Raw genomic sequence first — 24595 nt, forward strand, 5'->3', positions numbered from 1 at the left:
CCATGTAATAAGGGCGGACTGATTATTGGTTTTGATATTTACCATATCAGCCAAGCACCGTAGTAGAAATATTGATGTTATTATAATGTTTAGGGCTTTTTTACCTTAACTGGTTCTCAGCCACTCAATATTATGCTGCTGATGTTGCTTGAGTCAGTAGGGGAACCAGTTTTTAGAGAGATGAAAAAAAATCAATTTATAGTAAGGGAAGATCATGCTCCATTTTCTCTGTGTGTAGGTTATTGCACATAGGAGTGCATGAGTAATGCTGGAGAGAGAGAGTGAGAGGGGAATATTGGCCTCTGTGCAGATGAATGAGTCCTAAGCTGGCAGACTTTCAGCACGTGCTGGTAAGAAGTTGAGAGTGTAGTAAGACTTTGCTGTGTGTCACGGATAATGGAGCAACATTAAAGAAAGGGATTATATTCCAGTTCATTTTGGGACATGCTGTCAAAAATTTTGCAGATTTTTATTTTTTATTGAATATAATTTCTTCAACAGCTTTGTTTTCCAGAATTTGGTTATGTGTTTCATAGTGTAACCTGAGGCATTGTATGATTTTGTTTTGAAGCAATATTATACTGTCATTTTGGTGTTTAATGAAATTTATAGTGAAAAAAAATTAAAGAGACTCGGAAATATGAAGTCTTGACTAGCACCAGTTGAGCTAACAAGTCTTTTCTTTTACAGGGAAATGTGAGATGATGGTCAAAAGGACTAACAAGTACACCATTGCTTAACAGTATACAGTTTGATACATGGGATTTATATAAAGTCTGGACATCTTTGTGTGTATGAAAGGTTTATCTGAGAGAGGAGGAAACTGTCTCTGAATTGAATGGATTTTTTTAATTCTTCAAATATGTGCAAAACTGTGTGGGAAATTTAAAATTATGCCTGATTTGCTGAGGAGAGGGTTTATCAAACAATTGGATTTATTGGAGAGTGGATACAAAATAAAATTTAACCAATTCTAAAAGCCTGATATGTAAGTAAATTTTTCTTATCACACATATATACATATTATATATATAACAGTATTAGAAAAAAGACGAAATTTAAAAGTATATTTTAAGGAATAATTAAAACATTATTGCTTATTCTCCAACTCAACTTCAAATATGATGTAGTTGACAGCTAGGGAAAATTAAGTCTTTAATGTTTTACTTGCTGCTCAATGGTTGCATGTTCCAATACGCCAGTTTCGAGATTGTAACTCTCCTATGATGGAGGCGCAAAAAGTATCCATTTCGGCAGGGAGGTGGGACAGGTTGTTTCTATATATAAACGTGCATAAATAAATGAACGATATTTATGGCTTTTAAAATTTATTAAATGTTATAAAAAGATAATGATATTATGCAGTGATGCAATTGATGATTTTATCAAGTACAACTATGCATATTTACAAATTTACTTTAAATTATGGGTACTTTAAAACGAAAGAAACGTCGAAGTCTTAATAAAAAGTAACCTATTTTCTTGATCGTACAAACTATTTTTAAAAAGTTTGTGGGTTTTTTGAAGTTATAATAAGGAAAAGAATCACCTAGATCGCCTACGTACAATAATCAGATGCATGTGTATCGTTTTTATTAGAGGTCAAAATTTCTTCCCTCGTCTAAAAAGCCCCACATCCACCGACATTTACTTTTTTGTTACGATTTCTTTGCTTTACAAAATGACGTCTTTAAATTAATTTAGTTATTCTCGAAATGTAGAATGCATCCTGACAATCATGTAGGTATGATAAACCAAATATATCGATGATACAATGTATCCAATATAAAAATATCAAATATTAGTCCCACCTGCTTGTTTACGCGGCAACGAAACTCCCCTCCTCAACGAAAGAGCGCACCAAGGGAGATAATCTCGAAACTTGCGTATTGAAAGATAAAATCATGGGATAATTTTGGATTGATTTTCAAGGCAGTATTTTTTGTGTGTCAGGAGTGTATTTAAGCCAAAGTTCATATTTACAGCAAGGTTGATGCTTTCCTGTTTGGGTTTTTTTTTTTTTTTTTTTGAGAAAAAAAAAATCAATACCCCTTTACAAGATGTGATTTTTTTTCCCATAATGATTAAAAAGGAACTAGTTTATCTGGCACATGGTGGTCTATTGATTTGTCGATTCTTTTAAAGAGAGTCAATAAAAACCGCTAGTTGTTTTTTTAATTCTTTATAATGTTGACAGTTTGTTTAATGCTATCAAGCTTAAACCCAATGTACCGTATATTAGCTTGTTTTGTGCTGCCTTTGCGTGATATTCTGATATCTGATACATGAATACATTTAGTGACATTTAGCAGTGACAATCACTAAATGCTGGCTTACTTTTTTGCCGATTTTGTCGAGATTTATTGATCTGATGCATCCTGTCGTAATTTGTAAAAAGAATATTTAATGAATAACAATTAGGATCTTTGCGTAAAATTATAATAAAACTTCTCAGAGTTGTATAATGAGACTTAGTTTTTTTGTTTAATATATAGAATTATTTTAATTTGTACCAGTGTTTTAAAATTCTGGTGTCTGTTATTATTGTCTTTTTTATAGAATTGTTTCAGTGGATTTTTCGCAGATATCTTGTTTCAGTAGACAGTGGTTCTCAGGTTTTTATGCTGTTAATGGAATATTTCAATAAATATTAAAGCCATATGATGTCTGAAAAAAAATCTTTTTCAAATCAATCAACATGCTAATTTGTTTTCAAATCAATCAACATGCTAATTTGTTGTCTGAAATAATATATATGACTGTTTGACAGAGGCTGCTTTCTCCTCCATGGCACCTGATCCCACCTCTTTAGTCTTTAATAGCGTCTTATTTGCTCTGCTCCTTAGTTGTAATGGTTTACTGGACTTTTGATTGATTTTGAGTTGTTTAAAATATATGTCCCCTTTGAGAATTTTTTACTTATAAAGAGACAAAAGGACTTCTGAACTTGATTACTATTTGTACCCAGTAAGTGTGGTTATATATCTCAATATTTTATGCATGTTATCAGTGAGGTTTTAGAAAAGATTTGAGAGATGTGCTTTACAGATTATGGAAGTTTCTGCTGAGAAGTGCAGCTTATCAGCAGTAGATATAATATTTGAGGACAAATTGTCTGATTTTAGGTTAGCTGCTGCTGTAAAAAAAGAATCAATTTAGAGAAAACAGCTGTGGATATCATTAATCTTAGAGATAAAGATACTCTAAATAACAATCAATTAATTTTAATTTTTTTTCTAGTTTATTTTGAGATTTATTTTCAATTTTTTTGTTTGAGAACTTGATTGAATGCTATTCACATAGTAAAACTTGGATTCTTCAAAAAGAATTGATAAAGCACTAGCTGTCTAGTGGTCAGGAAACCTCTTAGGTTCAGATGTTGGTCTGATCCATCTCATTTTTCTCCCTCCATCTTAAATTTGATGTACCAATGGAAGTGTCAGATGAAAGAGTTTGGAATGACATCTTTAGTGGTAAGGACATTTCCAGGACTGACCAGGAGGGAGGAAACATGGTGGTCAGGCAGTTCAGTTGATTAAAGCAATCTAGAGTTTAAGGGTCCGGGTTTGAATTCTTGTCTGAACTGTAGTATTGGCTCCCTTCTTCATAACAGTTTGGAACCTGTAGGTTTTCTCTTCAAAACACCATGTTGAATGTAGTGTAACGGAGAGAAATCCCTTGGGCTCTGACAATAGGTATCCGTTTTCATATAAGTATATTGAGTAGCATGGGAGGAAATAAGAGATAATTTGTATCCCATTTCCTGGTTGTTTAATTCAATCTCACCTGGCCAGGTGCGTTGATCAGTCTCCTTAATGATGTACCTGTATGCAGACCGGCGTGCTGTGTATTACTGATTGAGGTGTCTTCCTATAATTTGTGTGGATTATGTCAGATGTCAATGTCTGGTCTTCTGTATTGATTAGTGTCAGGGTATTCGGACACAACACAGATGTGTGACTAATTGTTAATCATGTCCTATTGGGTTAGTCATTAATAATACAATATATAGTGAGTATCTACAGCTAGTATTGATATTTTATAGTTATTTATTGATAATTGAGGCCTATAGTGATATATTTTATGGAGGATTTGCAGGTACATCATGTACTTATGTAAATATAGTTCTATGCTATTATTACCAGATATGGTAAATAAATATTGAGGGGGTGGGGGTGGAGGGGCTGAAAAGTTTTTTTTGTTTTGTTTTGACCCATACACATTGATTTGTAGTGTCTTGATATCTCAAAACAGGTATCTGTAACACCATGGTTATATTGAAGTGATTAAAAAGTCCTTACCACATATCTCTGTTAAAGTATTTTACCCTTAATATTTCAAATCCTTGGATATTTCAAAGTTTTTTTTCTCAGTCCTATCGAGTTTAAGATATAAGGTTTGACTTTATAATAGATTCCGCATATAGTGCAGATTTGCTGAATTACACATTCTTCTGAATCATGGTAGATTGCAAAAACAGGTATATCAGGTGGTAGCGCTAGAGCACCTGACAGGAGATTCAGTGGGCCCAGGTTCAAATCCTTGTCTGGTCCATCACATTTTTCTCCTCTGCCATTATGTGCAAGATAGATGCAGCATTTTAGGTCTTCAAGTCACTCAAGCATTCCAGAAGAAGTTTTGGGGTGGAAATCAAAATACCAGCCCCTTACTGCACTCTTTATGGCCAACCACATGGACAAGATGTCTTTAAATCTGGTAAAGTTTGTTAAAAAAAAAATTATATATATATAGAAATGGATATAAACTGTAACAAATTTACCAAAGTTTATTATTCTTTTTCTTGATGAAAAAAGAGTTTTAAAGTTCTTCTAATCAGGAAAAGATGTGCATTCAGCAGAACTGTAAGTTAAACCATTACTGAAAAAAATAGATATTTTTGTGCAGTTGCCTTTTTATGATGGTTAAAAATATCAATGCACTGCATTGCAGCTATATCTTTTTCACACACATGTATTCATTTTGCTTTTACTTTCAAAACAAATTCACCTCAACATCAGCTGTCTTGACAGTTATAATTATTTTCTTCACTCTGAAATTCTCTCACTGTAAATTCTTGCGCTATAGACATGTTAGACAAGATCCCCTGTTATGTCCCTGCTGGGAAAGAAAATAAACTGGTCCTCATATCAAAACAAATTCAGGAGATCAAATTTTTGTTTGTGTTTTGAGCATAGGAAGAAATGGGAAGCAACTCAGGAAACTTAAAACTTTGTCATGGGATTCTGTTTTTGATGTCAGCTTATGTAGGTATCAATGTATTTTGCATTCCATTCATTCAACTTGCATTGTCTTGGAAAGCATTTGCCAAAATTTTTGTTGTATTCATCTTTGAAAAATGGTCACTTAGCTCCATGACTGTATAACTCTCTGGTTAAGAAAATTCAGACAGACAAACCAGGAAGCTACAGATCCAAGCATTGTAAAAACCTTCAATTCACAGCAACACTTTTTTTTGTCGCTCACTTAGGTGTTTCCTCAATTAAAGCATAATTTTCTTGAATTGTTAAAATAGTAATATTTTTTAAATAGAATTGAACATCAAACATTCTGTTTGCATGCTTATGGCTTAATAGAAAACTCAACACATATGAGAAATTCAAAGATATCATGGGAAAGTCAGTCAGTTTGTGGTACTTTGGACATTTTGTGTACTTAATAAATAAATACTTCCCAGTCTGTGTTATGGATAAGTTTGGGAATTCACTCTGAAGACCCGCTGAAAATCTGGAATCTCTAACTGAGATTACTTACAGAGTTTCTGTAAGGATGTTACGTAATCCTGTCAATAATAGATGGAGCTGCAGTGGTAGGGATAATTTTCATTAAAGCTTAGAGAGAGAGAGAGAGGCTGATGAAGAGTATACAAATATAGACTGCACTGTGTGGGTGTTGAAGTTTATGGAGAAAGTACTTTTTGGAAGTTCATGAATGTCAGGAATAGAAAAAACCCCAAAATTTGAGTTCTATTAGTTATTGTTGATTTGTTCGGTGTTTATTGTTATGGATGCCTAATATTTCTTGTGAGATTGTCAGTTTTTGGTGAACCTAAGGAACTATTCATTTATAGTTGTAGGATATACAAGAAAAGGCTATTTTGTTTGTAAGGGATATCAATGATTTTTCCTGAAGACCTTAGAGAAAAGCCATTTGTATTTCTTGCCCATTGATATAGCATAGAAGAGGACCTTATTATTCAACGTTTAAAACAGAGAGTGTGAAATCAGAACTGTTGTACATGTAGAAGAAAACGTAAAGTAATGCGATTGTTATTTTTCTCTGTAGGTTTGAGCAGGACTTTTATTGCAGGCAGAGCTCTGAGGAGGGACGGATGGAGTCAGAGGTAGAGGCTGATAGTGACCATGAAGACGTGGACAATGACCTTGGGCACGGGCACTGGATGGGTTACTCAGATGACCCCAGCAAGGTTGGTTATCTTTATATATGTATCTTATGGTGAAGGTCGATGATTACCTAGGTCAAAGGTTATGAATGTTTATGTGTGTGTTGATGTCAAGGTCAACCATTGGTTGATCATTGCAGAGATCAAAGGTCAAGATGCTTTGTATATGTGTGTTTATGTCAAGGTTGATCATTTTTTAGAAATCAAAGTTCAAGTCATGTATTTCTGTGAACTATTACAGAGGATAAAGGTCAAGGTCAAAGGATTGACCTTTAAGAGATGAAATGGCTGATTTTAGTTACTTGACTTATTACAGAGATGTATCATAATTCAATAACAGTTTATGAAATATGATCCTGTCTGTAAATTTTAGAAATGTTCTGCAATTGGTTATGTCATGGGCTGTCACCTTCTGTGGCACTAAAAAAACTGGCATCAGAATTCTGCTGTGTCACTTGGGTAATGTAATGAAAGATAGGGGAAAGGACGTAAAACCTGCTGAGGTTAAGGCGCCATAATCTCCATAACTGTTGGGGTGGGGCTTGATCAATATGATAGCTAGCTAACTTAAAGCTAGAGAATGGAATGAAGCCCATCCCCATGCCTTGCTGGCTGATAATCAGATACAGTTGTTTCAGCATTTAAAAAATATATCATAATGCACTTGCCTTATTTTATTAAAGCTAAAAGTATAATGAATGAAAATTGATGAAACTGGAGTCAAAGATTTTTCTTGTGTTCTCAAAGGATTTGGATGCCACTCTTCATTTTTGAATATTTTTGAAATGTAGTTCACAAGGGAGTAGTTTGAAGCAAGTTTGAAAAATTGGGAATGTTCTCAATTACAGCACAGTTAAGTTGTGCGATAAAGTAAAAAATAAAATCTGTTTTGAATTGACCTAAATATTGGAGACTGCATTTAAGCAGGAGGTGTCCATATGTATATGAAAATATAGGAGGAATAGGTATTTGCAGGAAATTGTTAAAGTAGCTAGAAAACTTTCTGCAGGTGCTTGAAATGTCTACAATGGGCCTTGTTACCAAAGTTTAGTGATGGAAAAAGAAAGTTGCCAAATTTTGCTTGAAAAAAAGTATGGAAAAAATATTAATCAAATCACTCTAAGCATGTGTGTGTTCTAAATAAATAGATCTATTTCCATACAATTAGCCAAAAAATTGACATTGGATCAGTTACAAGGTGTAAAAATAGTAACCGTTTTTGTAAGAACAAAGAAAACTTTGATCAGAAAAATGTTAAACTTGGCAGAATGACTTAAATGTTTTGGCTGACAGCGAACTGACAGAAAATATTTCAAAAAATGATCCAAAGAAAGTTGCTTGCTCAGGACCACAACACTGTTTTGAATCCAGAACCTGTGAGATTGCTGGTTTTTAGAGACATTAATGTCCAAAAGGTTTAAGTTTTATCAAGATGGTTAAGTTATAATTCTGATGTTCTCACAGATTTCTAGTTAGTTAGATATTGCTGAATCAGATCTAAACAGTATGACTATACTTACACTGTATACAGGGTTAGGCCATAATAAATAAATTGCTAGCACGAATTTTTTTAAAAACACGGGCGGCTTTTAATTTATATATTTTTTATTTTTTCAATTTTGCAGATTTCTTATTGACCTGGTCAATCGGTGTAATTTCATCTACAATACCTGAATAAAAGTCATAGTAAAGGTTCAATTATCTCTTACTTCACATCATCACCAATCTTTTTCAAATTTGTTTAAAATATATACGCATGTATTACAGCAATTACTATCTTTTAGCTGTCAATTTAATCATGTCGACTTTCGGGATTTAAAACGAATGTAGAATGGCAGATTGATCCCGAATGGAAGAAAAACAGAAATTAAAAAAATCGAAAGGGGTATAAAATATCGGGCTGTATGCAGAATATTTTTATTATGGCCTTATTTTTGCACTTTCACACTTGCGAAAAATTTTGCCCCGTTTTAAATTTATTCTGTTTAATTAATTTGAATTTGTCACATTTTGAATTTGCCCACTCTGAGTAGGGCAGATTAAATGGGCAAAAATAAAAGGGGAATGGAAATATCCCTGTATGCAGAATTTTTGCCCAGTATACTCGTAATTTGGTTATAGGAAAACATTGCATAGTGCTACTATTATTACTAAACATGTTGAAATTTCAATTATTGTAACTGGTACTTATAATTAGTAATCTATATAGGATTTTCTAGGACCATGTTCAGTCTCCCCTTCCGCTTTCTTTTTAAATTTTGTATTCTCTACATTGGGATCTATTGATTAAGTTTTGGACAACAAGACACCATTATCTGCTGTGAAAAAGAAACCCCCTTTCTGCCTGATTTGAAGACACTTGAAGTGTGAAGTGATGTAGCCGGGAAACAAAATGGCTACAATCTGATTCTAGACTCTTCAGTACAATAGAGTGTATTGATTAACCCTGAGGAAAAAGCTTAGGGCTGCAGAATTTGTCTGTTAAAAAGTCTATGACACAAGAAGGCTTAATTTGGGCTGGTATTGAGCGATTGTGCTGAATTTATAGCTTTGGAGGTTTTGGGCCATTTGTATAAGAGGACAGTGTACTTGTTAAGATTTTAGGTCATTTAAGGTCAGATCAACAGCAGACATGTCTGCTTGGTCTCGAATTCTTTGTCCTATGTAATTCTTCTCACACACACAATATTTTCTTAATGAAAAGTTGTGTTTCTCATCTGTAAGTAACCTCATGCAACCCCCCTTCCCCTTTGTCCACCTGCCAGTTACAAAAAAATGGGAAAAAAGGAAGCTCAAGAAGAAATCATTCTGATGAAGCAAGAATAGTGTAGATATGAAAGATGTCTATTGCTTTTAAGAAATATTTACAGATTTTTTCAAGATAGAGATTTTATTTTCTAGGGAGTAACATGTTATCTCAAATATCCAGTTTCCCCATTTGACAGGATGCTGAACTGACTACCTAACTTTTGCCTGTAACTCTCCATGTGGAGTTAATTTTGAGTCACTTAATTACATGTTATCAAAAGCTCTCTGAGCCCACAGGTGCATGCGTACCAAAATATTTAAGCAGCAAGGGATGTCATAATTAAATGTGTACGCCACATTAAACTGTTGGGCATGCATCATTAAGATTTTTTACTTTGGGTATTAAGGTACTGTAATTTTTTAAAAGGGCAACCCAGTTTGCTGGGAGAGAGAGAGAGAGTCTTGATGAACTGCACATGTAGTCTTGATTAAAATGACAGGAATCAAGTAATTTTTTTGTCACAAATTAAAAGTTGGTGGAAGTAGGGATTATTTCTAAGTTTCACTAAGCAAGTTAAATGTTATTTCTAAAGCTCTAATATAAATACTCATTTCTAGAAGTCTTCAATAAAAAAGAACATTTTGCTGGTGATTTCATTTAAACAACTGGTGCCATAGAAAAATTTATGGCAAAGGGAGATAATTCCTTTCTCTGTTCTTCAGTGAAGTGCGATTTAGTTAGCATTAGTCAGGGATGAGGAAATGTAACACAAACTTGGTAGATATATAGCCGTTTGTGTTTGTTGTCAGGTCTGTTTATTTTGGTACTGTTCATTGTTTACCTGAGGTATTTATTTTAGAGAGAGAGAGAGAGAGAGCTTTAGTCTTCAATCATTCCTATCTAAAAGAAGAGAGAAAGAGAGAGTTGAGTCGAGCCATTTTCAGTGAAAGAGAGATAGAGATAGAGAATTTGAGTCTTTCATGACTCTCATCTGAAAGCACTCTGACAAAAAAACAATGGTATTTTAATTAATATTTGAAATATTAAACCCTCTTCATTGCAAAGAACTCAGGTGTTATGAGACTCTTTACCACCATAAGCTGCATAAACTACATCAGAACATGTTTAAATTTCTTGTTGGACTTGTCTTAAAGATGGGGAATATCAAGGGGAGGTAATGAAGCAACACAGCTGTTAATGTCTGTTCTGGGAGAAAATCAGCTGTTTACTGTCTGAGGAATGCTACAGGAATAATTGAATTTTAGTCACAGACTGACAGGTATTTAGACAGAATCATTCTGTTGCCCCTGAGGCATGTTGACTCATCCCTGGTATCCGGACTGCGGCAAATGGCAGAATTTATCAGAGACATGGAGAGAGAAAAAAAAGAATGTATTGGGAGCATCAAAGAGGAAGTTGTGTTTTATGATGCATGATGTTGTGCAGAGGGAAATATTCCTTCAAATGGATGAGAGGCTTTGTTGAAAAAAAGCATTTGATGCCCAAGTGGGCTGGAGCCAAATATATTGAAGAGATGCAAAGATATAAAATATGCGCTCACTGTTTATCTATTTATCATCTTTAACATTTTCATCAACATTGTCGTCATCAACTTTGCCGTTATTTTTAATCATCACTTTTTAAGAAGAGAGAGAGGAGAGAGAGAGATTTGTAAAAAGTTCAGGTAAAAACGTTCTCATTCTTCACATCAAGGTAGAGATATTCGTTAATTTAGGCCATACCAATTTTTAAAATAGTTCTTCGGATTTTCAAAAATAAAAAGTGAGGCGAGCGAGCGAAATTTTTTTATTAATATTATTTTTTATTTTGGGTTTCAAAATTATGAGGCGAGCGAATATAATTTATACATATATATATTTTTTAATAAAGTGTTATTTCAAAATGCGTGAACCTAAAAAATAAAGATAGATATCATTTGCATACCACATGAACTTATCATTCTTAACTTTTTGGGGATTTTTCTAATAAGTAAAAATGTGTCAAATTTCAAAGACTTTACTTTCATAAATGTAATGTTTTCAAACATCTCCTCTGCTTCCATTTCTATTGCTGTGTATGAAACAACTTTGTACCCATTGTTTTTAACTATAGTACACAGTGTTGTGCAATTAAAAAATCAAGCACTAGCCCACAGGCTAGTGGCAAATGCAAAGTTATTAGCCCAAATACAGGGGCAAAAATTAAAATAATTGAACTATAAAATAATGTTGAAAAAGAAATTAATTGCTGATAAAAGTCAGGGTACTGAGGTCATTCTTTTTAAAGTCAAAGTTTTAATTCTCAAAATCAAATTCAGTCATGTTTAAATATTATGAAATAAAGTTAAAATGAACTTCAATAAATTATCTTCCTTTTCTCTGATCATTGCACTAGTTAGCTCATTTAGAATGAAATTAAATTCATTTTGTTTTCATCTTAAATCATTCAAAACAAAAGAAATGTATTTTATGTGAGTCACAAAACACTTATCTTTCAGTTGATTGAATGACCGTAAATAATTTAAAGATATAGCTGCATGTATTTACCATAAACGGAGGAATAGAGGAAATTCGGATTAGAAAAAAACGATCGTTTTTGGAAGTAAATAAGTCAGGTAATTCTGCAAAACGGATAAGATTATGGAGATTTATTGACAGTAGTAGTATTGTTGTCTGGAAAATATAAACTGGTTGGGAATTTTATAGCCAAAAACGAGTTAAAATACCGGTTGTGCTTTTCATGTATTGCGTGTGTAGTTATATTTTTACTAGCCCGACGGGCTACCTCCTTGTAGAAAACCTTATCCCGACCCCCAAAAATGTTAGCCCTGGGCGTAAGGGGATGCTTTTTGCACACCCCTGGTACATATGAACAGTTAAACAGACATGGTGCAAAACTTCACAAACTGCTTCAATCTCACTATAAATCCCGCGCATCTGTCATACAAGTTTCAAAGTTCTTGTGTGTTTGGTGCAAAAAAAAATTGTAGTCGGCTTTTTTTGGAAGCGCGCGCGGACATTTTTTTTTTAATATTATAATTTGCATTTATAATAAATAGAAGCGGCGAATCCGACGAACTATATTAGAAATTGGTATGGCCTTATGTTGTTTTAGCAGGTAAAAATTTCTGAATCAGTGGTTTGAGGAATTCATGTTGTGGCAGTAAAGATTTTTGAGAATTTTTTTTTTACTCCAAACAAAAAAACTTTTACTTTTATAAAAAGGATGTAAAAAGAATTATAATTTGGGTAAAATTGTTGTTGTCAAAATGAGTCAAATATAGCTACTAACTACAAAAAAAAAAGGTCTTAAAAGTATTTACTTAGGAAAGGGATAGGACCATCTCTCTGTACCATCTAACAGAATAAATAAAGTAAAAATCAATGTCACGAAGATCTTTGTACTGAATCTGATACCGAACACACACGGTCAAACCCTTTGATGTATCACCAGTATTGGTAAATAGACTCAAACAATTATAAATATCAAACCATTACTGAAAGTAAAAATCGATAAGCTCTGAAAATAAAGCCTTTGTTTATTAGAGAACTTCAGGCTCATTAGACGAGTTTATTTTTTTTTTCCAAACGAGCAAATGCGAGCTATATATAGCACGTGTGAGTTAAAATTCTTTTGTCTCCAACAATTGATTTTTAAGATCCGCAGTAAATGCCTTGTTTGCATATCATTAGCTCAGAATTGCTGAGATATCCAAAGCTATAATATAAGTTTACAGAGGGCCATCTTATTTATTGACAAATTACGAGAGTAAATGTTTTCCTATCTTACAATGCAGGCATAAAGGTGTTCGGTGTTGAATAAGTCATGCAGCAGTTTAAACGATGAAATATATCGAAAATCATATCTCTTGCTTTAAAGAAATCTGTTGTAATGCATAATAATTGATAGGCTTAAAATTTGTAAGAATTGCATTTTGTTTTCTTTTCCCATTCATGACAAAGAGTACATGGCAGATGTGACTCATTTGGCAGTGGATGCTCACTCCTCCGTGGCACCTGATCCCACGTCTGATGTTTTGGAGGTCTGTGTTTGCTCTGCTCCTATTTTGTATTGTTTAATGGAGTTTTGAACTTCATGCAATACTGTTTGTTATCTCCATATATAATAAGCCAAACTTTTGTTAAACATTTTTCTCACTTCAATATAACCAAGTAGCTATCTTGCAAAAAAAAGGTATATATTGCAAAATAGAGTCTGTGATTAAAAGTATCGCAACCATTATATTTTAGGACATGAAGGTTATATTTTAGGACAGGAAGGATAAAGTTAGAAATTATCAAAATTATTCAGCTTGATAAAATTTAAATTTCAGTAACAAAGTGACATTGTAATTTTCTTGGCATAACTTGAATATTTGGCACTAAAACTCTCACTTGTGCCTGTAAGATAAGAGCCATGCATTCTAGTCAACCTCTGCAAAACGTTGTCTTTGTCTACAGAGATCTTTTTCTTCAAAGGAGCTAAGAAATTTACGGTGTAGCTATTCCTGGGTCTTGTCTATCAGCAGTGTACAGCTGGGGGAATGGAATTAATTCCTCCTGGTTTTCTCAGTCTTGACCCCTGAGGTAGAGGGGGATTGAAATATTTGTGATGGATGTTAGCTCTTCTGTCAGAAGGAGGAAAGGGTTGCATGTATGGCTTCCTGAACATGAATTTAGAGCCCAATCAAGTAAGATTTTTGGTGTTTTTTTTGCAGGACATTTTGATTTAGAATATTTTGTGTTCTTATGATTTTGGTTAATATCCAATTTGCTGATATCACGAAACTTTCACTTGGCAGGTGATGGTAGTTAGGATGATTCAGTTTGAAGGAAATATTTTGAATTATGTGGTTAGCTAGGCTGTTTTTAAGATTTATACATTGTGATAAGGGTGAAGCTAACATATCAGAAAAAAATGAGCTTTACTTTCTTGACAATATCTTTTGGTTTAATGCAAAGGAAAAAGGCCAAATCAAACTTTAATTCAGGTCATGGTTTTGCTTTGCAAAAAAAATAGTTCAAACCCAAGGCAAATAGGAGCTGATTTTTAAAAAGAATATTAGGTAAGCTATTGGGAAATTAACAACTTTCTATAACAGCTTTCTAGAACTATGCAGTTGATTTTATTTTGCTTGACTAGCAACTGTATCTGAGAAAGACCTTTGTTATCAGATGGAAATAGTGATACATGTACTATCTAGGTTAACCATTGTTGTTTTGCATCTTGCTAAAATGATCCATGACATCTCAGTGTAGAGTTATCTCCCTTACATATCCTCCCTCCTCCATTCATAAAACAAGTCCTGACATTTACAAGTTACCACTAACTGTAACCAGCCCTGACAGTTACAAGGGGCCACTAATTGTAACCTGTTGTGTTAGCTCTGATCTACAGAAGAAGTGAAGAAAAACTGAATGGACATGGAAAAGGAGGGATTTACTTGGAGGACTTGGATAAGAAGCAATTCTTATTTACATACACATACATGCATGCATGTCCATATAATTATGAATAAATTTAATACAGCAGAAAACAGGCATCTTTCAGAAACTTCTTGTGTCAGAGTGATCTACTCAAGATTTCTTTTTGGAGCAACTAAAATACAGAGAAGTTGAGCCTATTACATTTTGTAGATTGTAGGTATTTTAAACAGTGAATTATTTTCACCTACCATCCAGGGTCATATTTTGGAAAGGTCAAGATATGGACCCATGGTTTTGGAGGAGGAGGATCAATTTGGTTAGACTGGGAAAGGGGAGAAACAGGAATGAAATGGGGAGGGGTGTTGACAAGGCACAGATTTTATCAGGGGGCATTGAAACTAAAATCTGCTAATGGGCTACAAGTTATCAATATCAGACTGGAACATTGAGCATTTTTTTGCAGGAAAAGTTTAAACTGACTTGCTTTCAGATTGATAAAGAAGAATTTACTATCTTTAGAACCTCAAAAGAAGATTGCAAGGTCACCATGTATTTTAGCTCTGACAAAGACAAAGATGCTCTTTCTTTACCATGTTAACTAGCTATCTGTGTAAACCTTCAGGTTCAGTATGATAGAGCTATCTTGATATATTATTCCCAGGGCAGCATGAATGTTGAGATACTGAGAGTGAGAGATGGGAGAGGGATTCTGTCTTTGTTAATTATAAAGTTTCTATATGTGCGATATTCCTTCCTGTGACTCTTACTATATCTTAAGTTTTTGTTCCTGTTTCATGCAAATATTGATCAAACTCCGTATTTTGTATGTCTTGGCCTTGTTTGTATTGATGTGTTCCTTGGTGTATAATCAGACAATCATTAAACCATGGCTTTTGTTCATCAGCCCAAGGTTTTTTTATACGCCCGTCTTAAGACGGGACGTATTATGTTATAGGCTTCATGTCCGTCCGTCCGTCCGTCTGTCCGTCCGTCCGTCTGTCCATTCCTGTCCGGCTCATAACTTGAATACTATTAGGTCTAGGATTATCAAACTTTGTCAACTTATACTTCTTGGGTAGACGGTGTGTCACGCACAAAAAGTAGGTCGCTATGACCTTTAATAAAGATGCTATGGCCAAATATGGAAAAATCCTGTCCGGCTCATAACTAGAAAACTATTTGACCTAGAGCTTTCAAACTTGGCAAAAGTATACATCTAAAGTAGAAGGTGTGTCGCGGCCTATTTCAAGGTCACTGTGACCTTTATGTAAAGTGAATTTTTTCAAAAAACTAAGTCTTTTAAATTCTTAATTGCATAATCCTAAAAAATGTAAAAATATAGTTGTATCCTTATTAAAAAATGTTTAATTAAGTAAAAACTTATTTTTTCATTATATACTTTACAGCAATCTGTAACAATTGTTTATGCTTTGAGAGGAATTCAGTTTGTCCCATGGGCATAATTATCAAGCACTGGTCAAGAAGAAATTTGATAGCAGAAATTTGCATGTCAAATTAGAGAGAAATTAATGAGTTTATTGTCAGGAGCTAAGAGCAACTCTAGATCTGATGGAGCTGTAATCTAAATTAATCTCTTGGGAGTTGAGCAAAAAGAAATGGCCTCATAGTTGCTTGTGTTAAGTAAGAGTTCTTGATATGGTTTGTCCAGATAAAGATCTTTCAATTGGTGTAATGTAATTAAAAACAAATTGGTGTTTTAGTGTATGATTAAAACTAAATTAGTATTGTATAATATGATTAAAACTAATTATTATATGTGTTCATTGAAAAAAAAAATATATTTCAATTTTTATATATTTGCAACAATGATGCTATAGCCAAATATGGAAAAATCCTGTCCTGCTCATAACTAGAAAACTATTAGACCTAAATCTTTCAAACTTGGCAAAAGTATGCATCTAAAGTAGAAGGTGTGTCACAGCCCATTCAAGGTCACTGTGACCTTTAATTAAAGTGAATTTAAAAAAAAAAAACAAAGTTTTTTAAATTTTTAATTGCATAATCCTAAAAAATGTAAAAATATAGTTGTATCCTTATTAAAAAATGTTATATTAAGTAAAAACTTATTTTTTCATTATATACTTTACAGCAATCTGTAACAAATGTTTATGCTTTGAGAGGAATTCAGTTTGTCCCATGGGCATAATTATCAAGCACTGGTCAAGAAGAATTTTGAAAGCAGAAATTTGCATGTCAAATTAGAGAGAAATTAATGAGTTTATTGTCAGGAGCTAAGAGCAACTCTAGATCTGATGGAGCTGTAATCTTAATTTATCTCTTGGGAGTTGGGCAAAAAGAAATGGCCTCATAGTTGCTTGTGTTAATTAAGAGTTCTTGATGGCTAGTCCAGATAAAGATCTTTCAATTGGTGAAATGTAATTAAAACAAATTGATGTTTTAGTGTATGATTAAAAATAAATTAGTATTGTATAATATGATTAAAACTTATTATACATGTGTTCATTGAAAAAAAAAAATTATGTTTCAATTTTTATATATTTGCAACAAATTGCAGTCATGTTATAGTCTGAAGAATAATTTATGTTTGATTTTTATCAGACTAGCATTTCATAAAATATGCAATAAACAATTTAAAGCTGCAGATGGATATTGTTATGCTCTAACACAACCAGTTTAGAATTATATGATGTATTATTTTTTATAATCAGTCCATACACTGTAACTATATATAAGGCTCTTAGAGAAGTATGATAAGAAATGGAAATTAGATAATTGAAATCTGTGTCAATCTGTTAATCAAGGCTACCTGATTTTCTTGCATCCTAACCAATTCATGATTATTGAACAATATTTGACGGGCGTATCATGCTGTGGCGGGGCACTTTATTTTATGTCTGCCTAAGTGAGGCTGCAATATAAGAATTGGATAATATTACTTTTAAGCATATATAATAGAAAATTTTTAGTTACATGCTGTTAGAGAGTTGATGAAAGATTGTTGCAGACTTTGATTTCATGGAAAACAAACATTAATTTTAAATCAATAAATGCTACGGCTACATGGAGTCAAAATAAAGCAGAATGTAAATAAAAAAAAAAACTTTCTTGGTACATATGCAAGTTAAAACTGAAAGTTTTATGAGGAAATTTTATTTTTTAAGTATCACCAAGTTTGTCGAAATATTTACCATTTTGTAGAAGTCGCAAGACTTTGAACATTTTTTTGTATTATACCTTTAGTTTCAAAATTTTTATTGCACCCTATTCAATAAAAGGGTCCTATAGATATATAAGTAAAGCTTGCACAATGATATGATTTTGTCAGACAATTTTTTTAGCTGGGTTATTGCTCTACCGACAAAACATTTATTTACACCCCTAACTTAATCCTCAGATTAAATGTGAGAGTTCTAACGGACTTTGGGAGGTAAAAAACACTTGTTTTAACAGTATTAACTTTATCAGTGATAACGTTAACCCACCTCCTAAATCTCTCTTTGTCAGACCTGTCAATATAAAATTTGGACAGAATTCAGAGGGCCCCAGAGTCTTGTGTTTTGTAGGTTTCGTTATAGTGCCAATGTTTTATCCAGAGTTTTGATAACTTTTGGCTTGGTAGGTCAATCAGATTTAGGGAGAGTGTTCACCCCACCTTAACAAGTCACTTTTTTATCTCATCGCTTGCAATCTTTCAGCAGAGGAATTTTCTTTTCGATATGAATTTTGGATTGCCTGCTGCATTTAGGTGTAGCCGTAATGGAGTTGTTGAAAAAATATAAGATTTTCATTCAGATTTTTCTGAGACTTATTATTGGCACTTATTTTCTGTGTTCAGCACACACCCTTCTTTTCAGAAGGTAGACCAAAGAAATGTGCATTGAAGTTCCACACAACCAAGATCATACAATCTGCAAAACTGATACATTACTTTGTTTTTGTTGACGTGAAATTAAAATTATTTATGATAATTTTTTTTTAATTATCATGTCTATCATTTTCTGCGAAGAAATTCAAACTGAGATAAAACTTACACAGTTAGGTTTCAGATTTCTACCTTAAGACTTGACACAGATTCTCTTATTACCATTTCCTCTTGCACTTTATTCTGTAAAGAGTGCTTGAATTTGGGACTGAAGCACATGATCACACTTCCTTCAATTTTTATCGAGTAGTCTCTAAAGTAAAACTGCGAAGGATCTAAAGTTTGTGGTTAGGTATATATGAATTCTATTATGTGAAGACACAAATAAGGTATGAGGTTTAATTGCAGCTAAAACTTTATTTTACTTTTTTTTCCTAATAGAAATTTTGCAGTACATGCATATGAACTGTATGCATGCTTTTCATTTTTTTGTTCACCCTTTGCTCGCAAAACCTTACCAGAAACCAGCTTTTATTTCTTTTGATTCTATATTATGTAATTTTTTGCATTTTGCAAAGAAAGAGAAAGCCTAAAAATTTGTTGCTGTTAACTATGGAATCAGCATCATTCACAGGGGACCACATATTCACTGGCCAAGTTTTTTTTTACCTCTCCACTTCCCAAAAATCCTGTGCATGGAGAGCCAATTGATTGACAATTTACATCGACCAAAAACTACCATATAAGTGGAAATTTTAGCGAGACGCAAATTTAGCGATTTGTTCTCAAAAACTGGTATTTTATTTTTAGCAAGATGTAATTTTAGCAATTTTAAAATGTTTACTAAAGAAGCTATTACAAATAAAACACAATTAATTTTTAGCGATATTCAATTTTAGCGATTTTGGTACCCTCGCTAATAATGCCAAAATTAAATCTTCTCTAAAAATTCTGCTTATACGATATATGCTAATAAAGTCTGTAAAGGGACTTATGTTTATGGTTTTTATGGGACATGTCCCTTTGCCATGAGTTTACATCCCCAAGACCCTTTCCAGTGAATTTACCCCCCCCCCCCCAACTGAAGAACAACTTTGACAATTTATCGGTTCATTGAATCTACTCTTTATAATAATGTTATCGGAGAAACAAGTAATTATATTAAGATGTTCAAAAGAGGAAAGGGAGCCTAATGACAAAGAGAAGTAATTACAGTATTCTGATAATCCTGCGTATCCTGTCTCAGAAATGTAAGTGTACGTCGTCATTGTACATATAAGAAAACTATTCTGTAGTTCTTATTTTAAATCTGATTATAAGTAAAGTTAAAAAAAATAAATATACGGGCAGTCACAAAAAAAATGCAGTAAGTACATTTGAAATTAATGCTAATCAGCCTTTATAGTGCATGTAATGATAATTGGCTGGAAAATTTTGCGTGTAGTTCACACATTTTCTCCCAGGAAAATGTAACTGGCGAGATGATAAAGGTACTTCATGGCATTCTAATGTCTGACGTATTCCCAGGGTATATTCTGTTAGTAATCAGTCTTATTCATACAAATGTTTTGCCAGAATGAGGATGCGATGTTTGGTCATGGTGACAATATTTTGTGTAGTAGAATCCTGTTGCTTTTGAATTCAGGTAGGTTTCTATAAATCTGAGAGCTTGAGTTCTATAAAGCATAACTTATCTGAACAGCATCATATAAGTAGGAAAAATTGATATATTGGTGAAATGGGGTTTTTATACGTTATTTAGGTCTTTGTAAAATATGATGATTTTTATCAGGAATTGAAAGCTAGATGATGTATTGAAAGTTTAACTGAAAAATAGAAGACATTTTAGTGATATTTCTACAAAAATAGGACTTCAGAAGAATTGCAGGTGGCACAATGAAAGCTTCTTGCAGGAACAGTTTGCAGAATGAATTTTTGTTATGTAATGACATAATAATTTTGTAAGTTGCTGACAAAACGAAAAAAAAAATAATCTGCAGAGGAACCCAGACTGTTGTCTTCTCGGTTTTCCTATATTTATTTTGTGTATTTAATGAGAAGATTTTGTTACCATTTCTGTTACTTGAAGAATTCTGACTTCAGATCCATAGGATAGGCTCACTAGTTATTTTACTTAATTCTCAGCATTTAAACCTCTTTATTTCATAGAGATGTTTCCAGCCATCGTTTTTTCCTAAATTCCTCTTACAATTACATCTGTTGACACTTGACAACACATTTCTTACATCTCTAGCCAGCTCTGTATTTTTTCAGTAGATGTGAGTTCCTTCCCCTCTTTGCTGACTCTTTTGTGTTTTCACATCCCTATTTACATGGTAATTGGGTGGATGATGGACATACTCTTTGGCAGAATACATTGTGCTGATGCCAGGAGCTTAATCCATCACTAACTGACAGGAATACTTAGCACAAAAAGAAGACTTTCTTTTTTCCAAGACTTGTATTTATAGATTGGAACCTGGGCTGCCACATTTAGATGTAAGTAATGTCCAAGGGCCGTTAATGTGAGTTTTATGGATGATTTAAGAGCCAGCAACTGTCGTTAAAGGAGGGCTTCCTTTGTGCAGCAGGAATTTCTGGGAAATTGCAGTATTTTCCATGACATGGTTTTTCCATTTTCACACATTGAAACTTGAGTTAGATATATTGCTGTGGTATGTTGATGGAATAGATCTTTCTCCCCATCACAGTTAATCCTGTTTTATGATGCTTCTACACTGTGCAGTGCCAGTGTGCATAATTTCATTGTTTTGTAAGATGCAGGTAGTCCTAAGCTTAGACTTCTTCATTTCATTTTCTGTAAATAATCTTGTCTGCTGCTGTAATCTGAAATGGAAATCATAACCTTCAAAGGATTATGTCTCAAGTTTTCGCTGATGATGTGAAATCTTGCAAATGATTCAAGAGGTCAATAGCAGATAAGGTGAAAGAGGAATCGTCTGGAATGTGAAAGCAGTTAGATTCATGCTGTGTGGGTTACTGGTACCAATGCTGAAGAGTTAGAACCCCAGATTCTTAAAAAAGAAAACTTGGCATATGACAAGGATATATAAAAAGTTTGGATATGAATACTGGGACAAAGGAAAAAATATTTCTATCTCTTCGTGTGGATTATCTTTTTGATGAGAATTTATTTGCATCCAGGGTGTTTTAGAAATTCAAATTCTTAGGAAGATTTGAACTTAATTGAATTGACAATGCATTAAGAAAAAAGGATATTTTTAGAAGTTGGTTTCATTGACTTGTTCGTGAGCAGAATGGCAGAAGATGATAGACAATTTGGAGACATAATTTGACCTTGAATTCTCCCAGTCAGTTCGTTTTTAGAATGAATTGTGTAAGTGTTTTAACGATCTCAATTAACCCCCGGAAACAACCTCTCTTGAGCTTGCTGCCTAACTATAGGTGTACATAGGCAGTTGTCAAAATCTATTTTTGATACCAGTGTGATGTGCATCTAGTGTCAGTTCAGCTGTGTTTAAGTTTGAAGGTTTGTTTGAAATGTGAGGAATTAATTTTGGAATTATGAAGACAGTTAATTTATGTGAGGGTCATTTGGATTTAGAATTGAAAATGGTAAGTGGAATTTATGTTAAGTCTAAAAAAAATTTGATTTAAGAAAAAAAAAAGGAAACAGTATACTGAATTACATAATAGGAAGATTGCATCAACATGGAAATATTGACATAAATTTTGATATTTTTGTTTTGCTGTTCTTTTTAAAATTTATTTTTGTAGTTATAATCATGTCTAAAACATTAAATTATTCAAACAGATGATGAACACATAATTAAAAACCACAAATTAAAATTATGCTATAACTAAATGACCATATGTCAAGAGAATTTCCAGAACTATGCATTCCTTTAAGTACAGCTAATCAGTGCATGCAGGTAAGAAGACAAAATACCTTTTAGATAATGGCGGATTCTCTTAAAAAGAATGTGGAAACTGCACTCAGTAGAGCCTTATCTTGCTAAGGAATGTAAAAACTTGACATCAATTAAATGAAAAACACAATGCGATGAATGAAAAGTCAGAGTCCTTCTAGCTTCCTGTTTTAGAGGTTTATGGTCTTTACAGAAATTAATAATATGAGAAGTGTGCCTGACAGTAATAGTGGGTTTAGGATATATTGAAATTCTGTGACCGTCATTTCTATTGCCTGATGGCTACATATATGGATAAGTAAGAGTGTTCATTTTGTTTGAGTGGGCAGTTTTTGAAAACAGATGGAGTATGATGGAAAAGCTTACTTTGACATTTTCAAGGTAATTTTTATGTCCCCATAATGGAAGAATTTGGCATATAGCTTTTGATCCATTTGTCTGTCTGTTCATCTGTTAATGTTTCCTTGTTTGTTTTTTGAGAATATTAATCTTGCCAAAACACTTGCCTCACCTTAAATATTTCACCTGTATATTCCTTTTGACAAGACCTATGTTTGGGGTACATATTGTACCAAGTGAACATATTTGACCTCTTGACCTTGAAGTTTTACCAACTTTGGCAAAATTTAACTAAACTATAACCTTGGTTACAAGTTTTAAATGGATATAGTGCAAATGCTTTATATTTACATGTGTGTTCCATGTGATAAGATCTTTCTTAGGTTACCAGCACTTTGACCTCATGACCTTGACCTTTGAGGGGTTTTATTCTTGTATCACAGCCCTACACTGGCAAGTGGTGGCATTTTAATGTGAATGAAAAATACTGAAAGGTATTAATTAAAGAACTCCTCCTAAATGAATCCCAAATTGTTTTTCATTCTGCCAGGAATTTCTGAACTTTAAATCCAGTTATACTAATATATAGGAGTAGGGGTTATCTTTTTGTAAGTTCAGTACTCACAGTACCTCTAGTTTTGTTTGTATTTTAGAACTGCTTCACATTTATTGGTTGCAAATTTGATTTTAGAATACCACTATTGAGGGCATTAAGTTTCACAGCACTATGATTACCTTCTGGTACACAGTGCAATCAGTCTCAATCATTGTAGACGTTCCTTGTATTCATGGATTGGTAGCTTCATCAAGGAAAATTAAGTTTCAATGTAAATGAACATGGTAATTAATGGTAAATTAAGCTAATGAATTGTACTTGAAAAAGCTATACATAGAGTTTGGATGTAAACACAGGCAGCTGAACGAATTCGACAAAGAGTCTGCTCAATTCTGGCATTATGTAATGCCTCCATAATTTGACAAGCACTTTCAAAATTTTTTTTGGTATGCACAGAAAAAGTTTAGTTTACTTGAAGACAAAGTGGATAAGCGGGCTAGTTGGCATTAAATGTAGAGTTATCCAGTGTATGCTGGTTAAGATGAAGGGGGGAAGTGAGTTCAGTTAGCATTAAGGGGTTAAACAGTACTGTATACAATGAACATCCTCATCAAGGGAGACAACATGATGTTACAAGACTATATTTTACAGAATTTTATTTTACAGGATTAAATTTTAGTGAACTATAGAATTTACAGGACTATAGATTTTACAGGACTATAGATTTTACTGAACTATATTACAATCAAGCAATTTTTGACAGAGTTATGCCCCTTGGACTTAGAAAAATTATAATTACTTAGGGAAGGGGGGAGGGGGGCACAAGTGTTTCACAAACATATCTTCTTTGAGGTTTAATTTTGCTTTCCCTCTAATTCTCTTTGAGCACTTCCAATTTTCAGCAGAAAAGTCAGGTATTATTATGCAATAATATTTTATTTTATGATTCAAGCTAAAAAGTGCATGCAGGTGTTTTTCTTGAAAATAAAAAAATCTTGTTAGAAAGCCACAGAGTAGAGATGTCTGTGCCATGTAAACCAAGAGAACTGTTGAGTCATATTGTATGTATCTTCAACAAGGTCGACAAAACATAACGGCACATCACTCTGATATTAATAACGAGGAACAAGAAGCCTCTACCATTACACAGTATTACAATAACCAAAGCTAATTAGCATTATGAATGACTTCATATTCTCATATCATGCAACTAATAAGAATTATATGCAAAAAAAGAAAGAAAAGGGAATTACTCTAACATGTCTAATTAGGTATTTCTCTTGGCTTTGTTAGCTGTGTGGTTTTCCCTTCAAATTAATGACTATTTCTGTCTCTGTTATTTTATTGAT

At 33.2% G+C, this 24595-nt stretch overlaps 1 protein-coding gene across 4 annotated transcripts in view; it reads left to right on the plus strand.

The window, feature by feature from the left end:
- The first annotated feature begins 219 nt into the window (after positions 1-219).
- LOC134269503 (ras-associated and pleckstrin homology domains-containing protein 1-like) overlaps positions 220-24595 on the plus strand; it is a 46652-nt gene continuing 22276 nt past the window's right edge. The window contains exons 1-3 of one of the 4 annotated variants that reach the window (XM_062751708.1): positions 220-350; positions 691-988; positions 6304-6445. In XM_062751708.1, the coding sequence (XP_062607692.1) occupies positions 987-988; positions 6304-6445 (144 nt within the window). In that variant the 5' untranslated portion in view covers positions 220-350; positions 691-986. Of the gene's footprint in view, positions 351-641; positions 989-6303; positions 6446-13770; positions 13861-21942; positions 22038-24595 lie in introns of those variants that run through there. The other 3 variants (XM_062751709.1, XM_062751710.1, XM_062751711.1) reach the window with 3 other exon arrangements.

The sequence above is a fragment of the Saccostrea cucullata genome, unplaced genomic scaffold (genome assembly GCF_032062105.1).
Source record: "Saccostrea cucullata isolate Sc308-1 unplaced genomic scaffold, CSIRO_AGI_Scuc_v1 ctg726, whole genome shotgun sequence".
Taxonomy (NCBI): Eukaryota; Metazoa; Mollusca; class Bivalvia; order Ostreida; family Ostreidae; genus Saccostrea; species Saccostrea cuccullata.